The 15,487-nt window shown below is 39.8% G+C and overlaps 2 protein-coding genes and 1 long non-coding RNA gene across 3 annotated transcripts; all 3 read right to left on the bottom strand.

The window, feature by feature from the left end:
• Positions 1-2,167: 2,167 nt before the first annotated feature.
• Positions 2,168-4,422, bottom strand: LOC127156726 (uncharacterized). The gene is made up of 4 exons (XR_007825778.1): positions 4,250-4,422; positions 3,834-3,907; positions 3,404-3,704; positions 2,168-3,309 (listed from the first exon to the last, which is right to left on the bottom strand). It is a non-coding gene; the product is annotated as an uncharacterized LOC127156726 (long non-coding RNA).
• Positions 4,423-7,182: 2,760 nt separating this feature from the next.
• Positions 7,183-10,909, bottom strand: LOC127156514 (uncharacterized). Its single transcript, XM_051099399.1, has 2 exons — positions 7,520-10,909; positions 7,183-7,305 (listed from the first exon to the last, which is right to left on the bottom strand). Exon 1 carries the CDS (start codon positions 10,907-10,909, stop codon positions 7,814-7,816), a length of 3,096 nt encoding a protein of 1,031 aa, XP_050955356.1. The 3' UTR covers positions 7,183-7,305; positions 7,520-7,813.
• Positions 10,910-11,022: 113 nt separating this feature from the next.
• LOC127156513 (uncharacterized) lies at positions 11,023-14,208 on the bottom strand. The gene is made up of 2 exons (XM_051099398.1): positions 13,985-14,208; positions 11,023-13,770 (listed from the first exon to the last, which is right to left on the bottom strand). The coding sequence occupies exons 1-2, from the start codon at positions 13,991-13,993 to the stop codon at positions 11,023-11,025; spliced, it is 2,757 nt and encodes a 918-aa protein (XP_050955355.1). The 5' UTR covers positions 13,994-14,208.
• Positions 14,209-15,487: the final 1,279 nt, after the last annotated feature.

Below are 15,487 nucleotides of genomic sequence, written 5' to 3'. Positions count from 1 at the left end.
GGGGAGAAGGACCGATTCCAGACCTTGGGGACCTGCGGAAGCAGTGGACTGAGTCTGGAGTAGAAACATCCAGAGCCACCGTGTACAGGCGTGTGCAGGAAATGGGCTACAGGTGCCGCATTCCCCAGGTCAAGCCACTTTTGAACCAGAAACAGCGGCAGAAGCGCCTGACCTGGGCTACAGAGAAGCAGCACTGGACTGTTGCTCAGTGGTCCAAAGTACTTTTTTCGGATGAAAGCAAATTTTGCATGTCATTCGGAAATCAAGGTGCCAGAGTCTGGAGGAAGACTGGGGAGAGGGAAATGCCAAAATGCCTGAAGTCCAGTGTCAAGTACCCACAGTCAGTGATGGTCTGGGGTGCCATGTCAGCTGCGGTCAATGCATCTAGCTATCAGGAGACTTGGGAGCACTTCATGCTTCCATCTGCTGAAAAGCTTTATGGAGATGAAGATTTCATTTTTCAGCACGACCTGGCACCTGCTCACAGTGCCAAAACCACTGGTAAATGGTTTACTGACCATGGTATTACTGTGCTCAATTGGCCTGCCAACTCTCCTGACCTGAACCCCATAGAGAATCTGTGGGATATTGTGAAGAGAAAGTTGAGAGACGCAAGACCCAACACTCTGGATGAGCTTAAGGCCGCTATCGAAGCATCCTGGGCCTCCATAACACCTCAGCAGTGCCACAGGCTGATTGCCTCCATGCCACGCCGCATTGAAGCAGTCATTTCTGCAAAAGGATTCCCGACCAAGTATTGAGTGCATAACTGAACATAATTATTTGAAGGTTGACTTTTTTTGTATTAAAAACACTTTTCTTTTATTGGTCGGATGAAATATGCTAATTTTTTGAGATAGGAATTTTGGGTTTTCATGAGCTGTATGCCAAAATCATCAATATTAAAACAATAAAAGGCTTGAAACTACTTCAGTTGTGTGTAATGAATCTAAAATATATGAAAGTCTAATGTTTATCAGTACATTACAGAAAATAATGAACTTTATCACAATATGCTAATTTTTTGAGAAGGACTTGTACAAGTTTCACTTCTTGAATGGAATTAGTGAAATAAATAAACTTTTTGAAGGTATTGTAATTATATGACCAGCACCTGTATATATTTTAATTAACGACCAAGCGGTCAGCGGCAGACAATTAATTAGTTTTGCCTTCTCAAATCACGACCTGCCTGAAGTAAAATCTATAGATCTAAAACAATTAAAGCATATAACAGTAAAACTAACATTTAAAAAAAAAAAAAAACATTTAAACATTAAAACATTAGTTGCTGAAATGATGATTTGTTGTGTAAGATCACGTGAGGTGCTCCCTCCGTCATGATCATCTTAATAAAATCTTGTAGTGTGTGATGCGCCACAATTTTCAAATCTTGTAGTGTGTGCATGTTTAAGATTTCAGGGAAGATAATCTGCAACGATTCTCCTTATGTGTGCGCTGTGTGCCAGATTTCATAATCGGTTAGGATTTTACAAATCCTGTAGTGTGTAGCCGGCTTAAGAAAAAGCTCTGCCACCCCAGAATTATCACAGAATAAAATAGTAATGTAAGCAGTGTTTCATGTGCTTCTTTTCCAGCCGCAGCGATGACAGTGTAACGCAAAATAATGGCAAAAAACACGTCTTTCAATAAAATGTTCACGATAGTTGCACGCGCACGCAGCGCTCAGTGTATTCGACTTCATTAACAAATGACTCTTATGAACCGGTTCTTTCTGAGTCAAAAACACAAAGCGCGGCCCAGTTCATTAACGAATTGTTTTACATGTGTTGGTGAATCAGATAATTACTGCTTCTTGGCTAACTCAGGGGCTGCGTTCGAAACCGCATACTCAATGAGTAGGTACTTAATTTCAATAAGTGCTTACTTAACGAGCGCTAAAAGAGTACGTACTTTACAGCCAAATCTCGTTGAGTATGAATGTAATTCAGACGTCATCCGCCACGTTATCATGTGATCTACGAGCTCAGAACAAGCGCAACAATTTAAAAGATACGAGCGGCAGGTTTGATCTATCCGTAAATATTTTGATGTTGATGATTTGCTAACTTTGTGGTCTTGTTAAAGAAACAATTTAACATTTTATTGTGATTGTAGTATAACCAGTTTTTTTTTTACTTTAAAATATATTTTTAATAACGTGATCCAATTTTATAAGAAAACTTATAAGATGAAATCGTTCTCTTTAATATGTAGCTAATTTCTTCATTTTATGTGTAAAATTGGCTTAAGTGGCTTAAGTTAACTGGCTTAATCTCCGTTGTTTTCTTTTCTTTTTTCTTGTTGAATTTAACTGTCGTTTCATCCACCAGGCTTCTAAAAAAAGCACCGTGGTGAATTATTTAGATATTTAACCTTGTTATTATGTTGTTTTTTTTCTGTGTATATAATCTCATACCATGATGAATGCATGATATTTGTTTTCTGTTTTTTTTTTTTTTGTCATTACAGTTGTCCATTGTTCGGTACAACCGTATTTTCCAGATCTTATATGTAATTCTAAGTTCAGAAATAATATAATAATAATAATAATAATGAAAAGAGTGACAGGTGCACTAACACCTCATAGCATCAGTAACTCAACAGCCCTACCTACCAAGTACAGTTAAAACACACCTCTACGTTTGCATTGTCTGCACACAGGAGACATCAGGCAGCTGCTGGAACATCTCGCATTTGGAGACTGGTGATTTTACATTTGAAAAATGTAAGTGTTACTACTTAAAAATTAAGATAACACCATAATGAACTGCATTGCTAGCCCACCCAACATTTACACAGAATAATAAAGATACATGCTAACCAATTATTAATTATATAACTTTTTTTGACATAGCTATGCATGAATATACACTCGACAAATGCAGCTGATTTGAATCCATCAATTTTCAGTTAAGCACTGCATTAATGCATTAGTTAACAAAATATGTATGTTTTATTTATTGACAACAATAGAAAACATGAATAAATGAGTAAAAGAAGGAATAAAAGCATCATAATAAATACATAAATATACAAGTCAACAACAGATGAAACAGCTTTATTCAAACTTATTGATCTAACAATCATGTATTTACAGTTGGTGAACACCACATCCTATTGCCACCTCAATGCAGCTGTGCCAATTCTGCTGCTGCGCTTCACAATCTCACTCTTCTCAATAGGGATGTTGTTGAGCCAGAGGATGAGAAAGACCATGAAGACACACCACTGAACCCCACAACCTTGAGGCAAGAGCAGAAGAACATGTGCGGGACAATCTGGCCATCACCGCGTCTGCTCGACTACCTGTGAAACATTTAAACAATTCAGTAAAACATTTTACAATTCATGTTGTCAGCACTCCATTTCTTGACAAACTTCATTTCATGTTTACACTCACATGCTAATTTTTGTTGTAGCTCTATTACTTTTGTAGTGGGCTAAACCACATTTCCAGGATGCTGCTGTGGATTTCTCCTTTCTCACTGCTCACACCAGTCTGCAGACATTTCAGATCATACAAGAAGCACAAATATAATACAAAAGCATTCATTTTAACTTTTTTTTTTGGTTTTTACAATAATTTGATTTTTTTTTTTATTTCTGTATTACAGTAACAAAATGATCTTACTTTATATTTTTGTTTCAGGTCTTTCTTTCTTCCCACAAACACTGCCGTCACCTGCTCCACCACAAAAGATCTGCAGCAAATGCACAGAAATCACAAATCAAAAGTGCTGTAATAACTCTGTTTGATGTTACAATAAATAAAATAAAGTACAACTTAAGATTTAAAAGATGTTTTATTCATTTATGTGATGTATACTCACTGAAAGCCTTTGATGGCAGCACTCCTTCATCAGTCACTCTTCACCGGATAAACACACGTGTGTCTCATCTGTCGCTGTAACATCCAGACATGATTCAGTTCCTCTGTGATTCAATTCTGCATTTATAGTTGAGGTAGTTGCTGATTTGTTAACTGGCTTTTATCCAACACAAATGCTCCTCAATTTATCAACAGTAATGGACAAATGAAACAGATGAACTCATGTTTAGTTATGTACACGTGTTTATTTACACTATTTACATTCAACTAAAGCAGTGTTGACAGCAGTGAATTCTACAGCAAAATCACAATATACTATAACGCTACTTTCTAGTCTTTGCACCTAAATATACAGTTTAGTAAGTCAGCAAATACGATTTTAATACAAGGAACCGTGTTTTGGTTTGTAATACTCACATTTGTAAACACCCTTGTCACGGTTCTCAATCACGTTCGATAATGACGTGTTGCTCTCCCGTGGACTCCTGGGATAGAAAAGTGTCCTTTGGATGCACACTCCAGAATCTGGGCTGAAGCAGTAGGACATCCGGGGATTTCTCGCCTACTCTTTTAGGTTTCGAACGTTCTTCCTTCTTCACGTACTCTTTTTTCCTACTATACAGTAGGTAAGTAGGCATATTAGAACGCAAATTAAGTATACGTACGTCCGAATCTCGCGATAATGAGTGCACTCGCCTACTAATTCTCGCCTACTCTTTTATGAATACTGAAGATTCAAACATACTCATTCGCTCGCCTACTGTTTTTTGCCTACTATATAGTAGGGAAGTATGCGGTTTCGAACGCAGCCAGAGTCTTCTGAGACATATAATCCTGTCCGGATATATCTGAGATTCATCGCGTAATTGTTTTTTTGATCCGATTCTCTGACCGCTCGCTTCACATTCATCATTGATATACTGTAGACCTTTTTGCCGGATCCGACGAAACAATAATGGCATTAAACTCAATAAGAAGATGCCGATCACGGAAACTAATAGCAGAGTTAGGTGAGCATCTGGTCGTGTTGCAGTTTTCTCGATTGTTAACACAATGTAACTGATTTTAGTTTGCTTATATTCCCAAACCATTCATTCAGTGCTAAAAACAAAGACACATTTCTCAAAAAGTTTAACAATAAGTAAGTTAAACATTAAGTAGCAAAACTGATGACACACCAATCAGAATCTCTGCATCCAACAACGGAGAGAGAACGAATCATTTGCATGGGTGTTATACTTACACATACAGTATAATTATAGTACAATACCTGTACATTAGATGATGGAAGTTTCACTATTCTACATGTACAGTAAACTGGTACATGTTGTACACCTTCAAAAGTGTGACTATCAAATTTTATTTGTAACCATTTTTTTTACTGCATTTTTGCAGAACTGAGAAATGACTAGAGATATAGTCTTGTGTCAGGAGACTAGATAATACTGTATACTCTAATGACATTTAGCCAAATGTGCAGAGGATGATGAGTTTATAATTAAAAAAAATTTAATATATATATATTTTTTTACTGTACTGTATTGTGGTGCATACCAAGTTCATATACAGTTCTTTGTTATTTGAACTTTTCTAGTGCTGTTCATCTGCAAGATTACTTTACAGTAGTAAAATAAAAAGATTTTTTTCCCAAATGTTAATTGCTGAATTATCAATCTGTAATTTAATTGATGTTGTATACTGTAGTAGACATTGAGTCGCAAATTAATTCCTAATAAGAGTTTTTTGTTAGTGTTATTGATCTCATGAGTGTTCACTGGGCAGGAGAGTCATCGTTGTATTTGAATTGTGTGTAATAATTTAACAATACCTGTAATAAATAGATTGAAACGTTTGAAAGACACATTTATGCTGGCTTGTCTTAAAATCTTGTTTAAAAACAGAAATAGTTTGGTCAGTTACATGTTCTAGATGTTTGGTGAAGTGTTGCTAGTTGGTTGCTAGGATATTCTGGGTGGTTGCTAGGCTCTTGCTATGCAGTTGCTGCAGTGTTGCTAGATTTTATGGTTGGTAGTGTTCTGGGTGATTACAGACATTCACACCTCTGTTAACAACAGAAAATCAAACACTGTTTCCAAAACTGATTAGAAAATTAACATTAAATCATTGACATTAACATCTTAAACTTGCACTAAAACATGATTTATACCATCTAAGTAGTAAGTTAATGGAAACGCATGTCTTCTTTAGTGATAGAAGCTCAGAAACATTTATAACCTGTTAATATATATATATATTGTTTATTGACTCGGTGCCGTGATGGATATTGAAATGTTATTTATTTTTCATTTTAAACAGTATAGATGATTACTTAACGGTAATGCAATATTTGTGAACACAGCTGTGTATGTCAGACTATAAATCCCCAAAAACTACCCATGGGGGCTTTCTTTGGAGTTGCCACCCCTCATAGACCCCATGCCACCCCTTTGCCACCCTAAAAATTATTTTCTAGATCTGCCCCTGAGTAACATGTCGGTCAGAGTATCAGTTGACTGTCTGCTTAATATCTGCTGACACTTTATTTTGATGGACACTTACTGACTATATTCAACAACTTGTCAGCTTACTCTACTGATTCTAACCCTAACTCTCTAATGAAATTCTGAACTGCAGGAATATATTCTCTACTAAATATACATTTACTTTTATTCATTTAGCAAATGCTTTTAAGTGACTTACAAATATGGAACACAAGAAGTGATTCATCTAGGAGGCATTAACATGAGAAATGCGAGTAATAGCAGTTTCAGCCATCATTGAGACAGTGTGAATCTGTGTACTTTATAGACGCTGCACTGAAGGGTTGTTGTTCTGTTAACTTTTGACTCTTTGGCTACACACTATTCACCTGTTTTAAGATCAGACCATTTATTATGACCTACTGTTTCCTATTTTTCATATCTGCACAATGTGTCCATTATAAATTCACTTGTGTCATGAAATATTTTACTTTAGAATGTGAAACTGGAAGTTGAATGAATGTTTAGACATTTTTTACTGGAAAACAAGACACAAACACAGTGTTGTGACCACATTTGTTGCTTTGCAAAATTATCCAGTTTCACGTCCAGTTTCATTGACTTTGTTGAACATAATGATTTAGATTTTGCACATCAGTCGCTCTTATTTTTGTAGAAACACTCTGGTTGTGAGTTTTTTGGTAATATTCATATTTAATGCTGCTTTCAGTTTTTTAATGCTGAATTGATTTATAGCCTCAATGAAATCCCAAATACCCATCAGCCCCTCTGTAATGTTTCTCTCACAGCTCAGTTTTTCATGTTTGTTATCAGATGAACAAATCAGATGATTATGAATTATTAAAGAAAACTGGATGATTTAACCCAGTGGGGATAGCCGGTGGGGGACCAGTTCACCACAGACGTCCGATCAGAGACATGAAGATGCAACTTTAGTTCTTTGATGTCTTTTATTTTCTGTGCATGTGTGGTCTGAAACAACCATATAATAAATGGAATTAAAATAAACAACTTACATTCAGACAAAGAAAGGTAGCCAACAAATTTCCAACAATAAATCAACAATCACATGTATATGAACACAGAAAATAATTCTATAAATTGCATTTCAGCAAATACTTTCAAACAGAATACATGTTTAGACAAATCACAATTAACATAAGCTGAAATACATAAATTAACTTACTTGGTTCATCTATTATACGCACACAACACCAAACAAAGCAAGCATCAATGTCCCCTTTTTTCACCCATTCCATGCAGGTCTATTTCTACCAAACACTAAATCACCACCACCTGCTAGAAATGGGCGGAGCTGGTTTTAACATTGCTGCATTGACGGTGCATTCACACCCTGGCTGAGCGCCAAAAAACCTTCAAAATAAAAGTCCATATACAGCAGGCCTTTTTAACAGCCGCCCCCAGATTTCTAAAGAATGAGGAAATCTGTACATTATAAAAAAAGGCCAAAGTCAAATTTTCAGTCTGGAATTGCAGGTAGCTGTATAACCTTTGCCACAGGTCGCACATAAGATTTATCTTTAACTTTCACTTCAACAGTCCTGATTCTGTTGTCCACCCCTGTGAATACTTGAGAAACCTGGCCAATAGGCCATCGGGCCCTGGGGAAATGAGGGTCCACAATCATAACGATTGTTCCCACCTTGATATCAGGTGACTCTCGCTGCCACTTGCCACGAATCTGGAGGCCAGGTAAGTAGAACTGGATGAATCTCTTCCAAAAGTGATCTGCTATAACTTGGCTATGACGCCAACGACGTCGACTCAATAGTTCACTTTGAGGGTATATCACTTGAGGAAGGGATGAATCAGGCCGCCCCATAAGGAGCGAATTTGGAGTGATGGAATCTGGATCAGATGCATTAGAGGATGTATACCCCAAGGGTTTAGAATTTAGGATTCCTTCAATCTCGATGAGCACAGTATGAAGAGTTTCCTCTGGAATTGGGTGAGTTCCTAGAGTCACCTGTAGAGCTTGTTTCAAGGAACGAATTTCCCTTTCCCAACACCCACCATAATGTGGGGCATGTGGTGGGTTGAAACGAAAGATAATCTGCTGACAGGCAAGCTGTTCCTGAAGCTCTGGAGCTAGTTCAGTATATGTCTGATGCAGTTCCTTTTCTCCTCCTTTAAAATTGGTGCCCTGGTCACACAAGACCTCAAAAGGTTTTCCACGTCTAGCTATAAAACGCCTGAGGGCCATGAGGAAAGAGTCAGTATCAAGTCTTGGGAGAAGGTCAATGTACACTGCACGTGTAGTCATGCACTTGAACAAGATACCCCAGCGCTTCTCACTTCTACGCCCAATTTTTACCAGATATGGCCCGAAACAATCAATGCCAGTAGAATAGAAGGCAGGTTTGAATAGACGTAGTCTGGCTGGAGGCAGATCTGCCATTCTGGGTATCTGTGGGGTTTTACGAAACTTCTGACATACTGGACAATCTTTACGCTGATAACGTCGAATTGCTTCCCTACCCCGAAGGATCCAGTATTTCCTGCGCATCTCTGCCAGTACTCTCTCAGGACCTGGGTGGAATAGCTTTATGTCATAGTCCTTAATGAGAAGGGTAGTGACTGGATGTTGGGGATCAAGGACAATAGGATGCATCAACCCAGACTCAATATCTTCACAACGACGAAGACGTCCTCCTATCCGTAGGAGCTGCGTTGCAGGGTCAAGTTCAGGGGCAAGGCTAAGTAGTCGACTGTTAGTATTTAGTTGTCTTCCTGCTATAAGTTGTGCCATCTCAGAAGGAAAGCTTTCCCACTGAGCTTGCTGAAGGATAGCCATTTCAGCCTGTTGAAAGTCTACAGCTGATATGCTGGTTCCATTTTCCCTGAGAGATTCTACAGTGGCAGTCAATAACTCTTGAAAGGTCAGAAATTTACTTGGATCAGGTATAGACAAATGAGGTACAATATTAGACAGACCACAAAACGTAGAGTTTCTTAGTTCATCACCAGCTATAGCACAGGATGGAGGTGTAACCGGCCACTGATCTGATGGAAGCTGAAGGAATGATGGTCCTGTATTCCAACGACTTTGTGGCCCTAGTTCTGCCAATCTTTTACCTCGAGTAATGTCATCCGCAGGGTTACTCTCTGAATCCACATACCGCCATTCACAGTAGCTGGTAAGGTCCTGAATCTCGGTTATTCGTGTACCAACGAAAACTTTGAATCGACAGGATTCAGATTTAATCCAGGTTAAAACTGTGGTAGAATCAGACCAAAGAAAAACTTGGTGAATGGGCAAAGTCAATTCATTCTGCAGGATCTTAGCCAACTGAGCACCTGTCAGAGCTGCACATAGTTCTAGACAAGGGATCGACAAACGTTTCTTAGGAGCCACTCTTGACCTGGCTACTATGAATGTGATTTCCACCTCTCCGTTTTGATCTTCTGTTCGGAGATAGGCGACAGACCCATAGGCACACTCGGATGAGTCACAAAAGATATGGATATCACGCTGGCTTGAAACATTATCCTTTGGTGCACTGCAATAGCATCTGGGTAAAGCTATATGTTGTAAGTCATTGAGCTCCTTTGACCATCTGTTCCACTCGTTCACTAAATCCTCAGGTAATTTAGGATCATCCCAGTCTCTCTTCTTATCCCATAATCGCTGCACTATTACCTTTGCACGAGTGGTATATGGGACGATGTAGCCAAGAGGATCATATTGGCTGGAAAGCACTTTATAGATGTTACGCATGGTGACTTCCCGGCACTCTACAGCACGGACCTTATAGGACAAGGTATCAGTTTCACAGTTCCACTGTAGACCAAGCACTGATTCATGGTTGAGAGAATTACCCTTAGCAATCCATTGCTCAGCATTGTCAGATCTGGATGCTGCTGGCAAATGACTAATAGCTGTGGGTGAATTGCTGGCCCATTGCCGGAGTTCGAATCCTCCTTCTGCTAAGACACTCTGCAGTTGATCTACCAATAGCTTTGCTTCATCTACAGAAGGTAGACTTTGCAGATAATTGTCAACATAAAATGCCTTCAATACCGCATCACGTACCTTTTCACCAGGCTGACTGTTTTCCAGGATGTGCTTCTGCATGGCAAAGACAGCACAACATGGGCTACTAGTGGTCCCAAAGGGGAGAACTTGCCATTCATAGACCCTGGGCTTCACTTCCATATCTAAATCTCTCCATAAGAAACGGAGAAGGGGCCGATCTTCAGGCAGAAGTCTAATCTGGTGGAACATTCCCTTAATGTCACTACTGATAGCGATAGAATGTTCCCGGAATCTTAATAGCACAGCCAGTAGTGAGGAAGTCAGCGTTGGTCCTGGAAGTAACAATTCATTGAGGTTGTTCCCTTGGAACTGGAATGAACAATTGAAAACCACTCGATGTTTCCCGTTATGTTCAACCATATGGTGTGGGATATACCAGCTCACTTGAGGATCTTCTTCTCCCGACTGCAGTTCAGCGATGTACCCAGCCTGTTCTAGTCTTTTAATCTCAGCCTGGTAGATAGCTGCTTGATCAGGGGACTTAATGAGACGACGCTCTAGGCTTCTTAACTGAGGCATTACTGCTGCTTTAGGTGCACAAAGAGGAGGCATATTTTTGACTCTGAGCAGTGGGGTAGCATATCGTTGAATTTTATCAACTTCAATTCTGATAGTTTTTTGTTCTAGTAGTTTTAGTGACTGCTGGTCTTGTACTGATCGGGTACTAATTTTCTCATCCCTCCAAGGAAGGACATCCATTTGCCAGAGTCTTTCAACTTGTTCATGCAAAGTAGCAGAGGGTGACCAACTTGTAGTGAACAGACATTGTTGCTCTTTAAGATGATGTTGCAGAGCTTGAACCGGTCCTTGCAAAGTCCATCCAAGGAGAGTTTTGACCGCAGCAGGACCCCTGGTGGCCCCAAGCGGACTGGCTCGACTGGGGTGATTAAGTGAGGGCAGTCAGATCCTATGAGCAAAACCGGATGAGCAGTTTCAATCTCTTGGAGGGGAAGTCCTTTAAGATGATGGTACCTTTTCTGCAAATCTTTAACTGGATGACAGTGCACTCCAAGCCCCAACTCTGATGCAGTGAAGGCTCCATTGATCTGATACATCTTGTTTGGCTGGCAGGCTGGTGAAATGTAAAAGGAAACGGCCGCCCCATGCAGGATCTTTAATTCTTGTCTGACTGTGCGTAGGGGCAAGTCCTCTGCCTTACCTTTTAGTTTCAGCCGATTTGCTGCAGCATTCAACAAGATGGTTCTTTCTGAGCCATCATCAAGAATGGCATAAGCATTCATGGATCGATCTCCATTTCTTAGAATGACTTTGCATATCTTTAACAGTACCTTACGACTTCCTGGAGGCTTGTCAATGAATAACACATCGTTGGCAGCCTCACCCATAACAGGGCCAGCACATGGTTCCTGTTTTTCCACTGCTTTCTCCTTGTTCCATGCATTAACCTCATGTAAAACAAGCAAGTGACGACCATCACAGGTTTTGCAACGCATCTTAAGGTTACACTCTGATGATCTATGGCCCCGTCCGCAGCGCCAGCAATGGTTGTGCCCCTTGATCCAATTCTGCCTCTGAGATTTAGAGAGTTGAGAGAAATTTACACAATTATTCAAAGAGTGTTTGTTGTTATCACAATAAGGGCAGTAAGCTTTCCCTTTTGTAGTCTTAGCTGTGACTGATGAGGAATATGGTGGTGATGAAGGGGATTTCTCTGTGCCAAGTAGAACTTCTGTCCCTTTGTAGTATGATTTCACCTTCCTTGGCATCTCCCTGGACGAACTGGTTGAGTATCCTCTGCCCGAACGGCTCGTATACCTTGTGGAATCTTCTTGAACTTGGATTTCATATTCCAACCAGTCTGCAAAGTTGAGGAGGGTAGGAATCTTTATGTCTAGAGGATAAATAAACCTTCTAAAACTGCTCCGCAGATCATGTGGCAATTTACTCAGAAGTCTGGACACATGTGAGCCACATCTCAATTCCACCATGCCAGGCTTACCCAGTTGCTTCAGCATTCCCACCAAGGATCTCACCCTTAGAGCATACATTCGAAAAGTTTTAATATCTCCAGTACTGATGCTGGGCCCATCCATCAATTCCACTATGCGCTGCAATGCTAACTGGTGTGGCTGGCCATACTGTTGATTGAGGGCATCCATAGTGTTGGTATATGGATGACGTGAACTGCTGTAAGATTCAGCAATTAACTGAGCCTCTTCAAGCTTGAGATGTTCTAGCAGGACATGAAATTTAAAGCGCTCTGTAGCGTCAGCTGGAAGAATGTTTTCTAAAGCGATCTTAAGCCGTGCAAACTCTCTAGGGTTTGGGTGAATCAGGTCAGGAATTGTAGGTGCAGGGCCACGATATACTCTTTCCTGGTCAGTAGGTGGGCTTGGAGAGTGGTGGTGCCTTCTCCTACTCCTAGAAAACAGGTTATGCCGTGGTCTAGAAGAATGGTGTGGAGAGGGCGATCGAAAATAACTTCTCACCTTCTTGGCATGATCTCCATGTTTTCGCTGACAAATTCGTTTATCGTTTATTGGACTAGTCTTAACTTTCCTCTGCCTGGATGAACTCAGAGACAGGCCATCGACTGAAGAGGACAAGCTTTCTTGACTGCTTGAATACTCAGAGCGCTCCACACTTTCTGGTGAACTACTATCTTGCGATGCATCATGAGAGGCTGGAGCACGGTTTGGATTTACTGTGGGTTCAGTTGATCTCGGCTTCCTTGGGGCTGGAACTGGTTTAGGGCGGTCTAGGACCTTTGACTGACAAGATACTGAAAGGGTAGATGCCTGTGGAGGTTGTGACTGTTGATTTTGCCAACTTAACAACTGTTTCACCTCTGCTTCAAGTTGAGACATCTGCGATGCAAACTTGACGTTGGCTTGTTTAAGATCATCCCTTTCCTCCTTTAGCTGCTGAACTGTAGTAATCAAGTCACTTTGGAGTTTCTTTAAATCAGCATTCTCTTCTCGCAGGGCTTCCATATGCTGATCCCAGCGATCTGCTACATACCACTGTTGTGGACTGTGATAATCACCATGCTGTGCTGCTACATGTGGGGTGTCAATTCGGTCATCCTCTTCAGGTGACAGAACACCAGGGGGTTTATGGGAATAGCTAGGCGGTGATAAGGATCTATGTAGATCATAACCACTCAAATCATAATCCTGCAAGTGTGCTGGTAGAGATATTTGTCTCCTGGGTCTCTCAACAGGAACATCCTCTGATGGCTGCATCTCCATAACTGTGGAAAACTCTGGACTCCGGCTCGAAGGACCATAAAGAAAACTGGATGATTTAACCCAGTGGGGATAGCCGGTGGGGGACCAGTTCACCACAGACGTCCGATCAGAGACATGAAGATGCAACTTTAGTTCTTTGATGTCTTTTATTTTCTGTGCATGTGTGGTCTGAAACAACCATATAATAAATGGAATTAAAGTAAACAACTTACATTCAGACAAAGAAAGGTAGCCAACAAATTTCCAACAATAAATCAACAATCACATGTATATGAACACAGAAAATAATTCTATAAATTGCATTTCAGCAAATACTTTCAAACAGAATACATGTTTAGACAAATCACAATTAACATAAGCTGAAATACATAAATTAACTTACTTGGTTCATCTATTATACGCACACAACACCAAACAAAGCAAGCATCAATGTCCCCTTTTTTCACCCATTCCATGCAGGTCTATTTCTACCAAACACTAAATCACCACCACCTGCTAGAAATGGGCGGAGCTGGTTTTAACATTGCTGCATTGACGGTGCATTCACACCCTGGCTGAGCGCCAAAAAACATTCAAAATAAAAGTCCATATACAGCAGGCCTTTTTAACAATTATGATACATGTTTTTGTTCATCTGGACAAATATAGTCAGAAAGCCTGGTAAGGGGATGTTCTTGTTTGAAGATGCACACAGACGACGAGTGACTCATTCATCTGCAGACAGGAAGTGGTTCTGCAAGTGTGTTTTTGTGGCATGATGTGGGATGTTTCAGACAGTCTGTAAATGTCAGATATGAGCAGCTCGTTCTGTTCCACGTACAGAAACACTGAGGTGAAGTCCTTTAAAAGTACCAGCAAGTGCCCTTGAGGAACTAGTGTGCACTGATAACATCACAAGATTCTCCACGTGTAGTCTGGGTTATGTAATCAGATTCCAGAAATTAGGTACTTGTGATTAGAGCATGTTCCATTTTAAAACACTCATAATCAACATTTTATGGATTACATGATTATACACACAATGGAAGTAAATAATTCAAAATGTGTTGATTTGCCCTAATTATTCCTTTCTTAAAATTCCTTTCCTACTGTGCGTCATGGCATTTAGTTTAGGCTATATTCACAAATGTCGTTTAATATAAATTTGCATGGAAAAACACCTCTCAAGCAATTAGACCATGTCTGAAACATTTATGCAAATTATTAAACATTGGAAATTGTATATAGCTGTGAAACATGTCTTCATCAAATCCACTGACCTTCAGGACAGACTTTGGGCATGAAAATCATTATTTTCATGTTTATGTTCATGTAATGCAGGGATTCCCAATTGTATTTGTCAGCCAAACCCCTTTGACGTGAAATATTAACAAAACATATGTCTGAAGAAGTTAATAATTAAATAATTGAACACACATTTGCATGTTTACAGTTCTGTGATGACAGTTAATGGTCACATTGACATTAAATGTATTAATTTGATTAAATATTTATAGTTTTAGTGTTTAAGTGTTTTTTATGATTTCATTAAATATTACCTTATCAACTCACTGCAGTTCTTACATTAAGGCCAATTTCAGAAACCTCTGGTTCGATGTTTAATGCATTTTATGATGTTGATATAACAAACAAAAAAAGTTTCAAACAGTTTAAATAAAAATGTCACGAACCCGTTCCTGAACGTCAGTCTGCTTGCCACCAGAGGTCGCTTTGACATTTACATCACACTGACTGTTACACCACACCCCGGACTACGTTCCCCATCAGCCATTGTGGCCATCACCTGCGTCCAATCAGAGACACTATTTAAACCCCGTACTTCCTCTCAGTTGTCGTCGAGTATTGGTTTGTGTTTAGCACTTGTTTTGTGTGTTAGCAACTGTAC

The sequence above is a fragment of the Labeo rohita genome, chromosome 25, assembly GCF_022985175.1.
Source record: "Labeo rohita strain BAU-BD-2019 chromosome 25, IGBB_LRoh.1.0, whole genome shotgun sequence".
Taxonomy (NCBI): domain Eukaryota; kingdom Metazoa; phylum Chordata; class Actinopteri; order Cypriniformes; family Cyprinidae; genus Labeo; species Labeo rohita.
This window is presented reverse-complemented; position numbering and strand designations above follow the sequence as displayed.

Coding starts and splice junctions, on each gene's coding strand:
- LOC127156514 (XM_051099399.1), bottom strand. CDS start 10,909: ATGCCTCAGTTAAGAAGCCTAGAGCGTCGTCTCATTAAGTCCCCTGAT.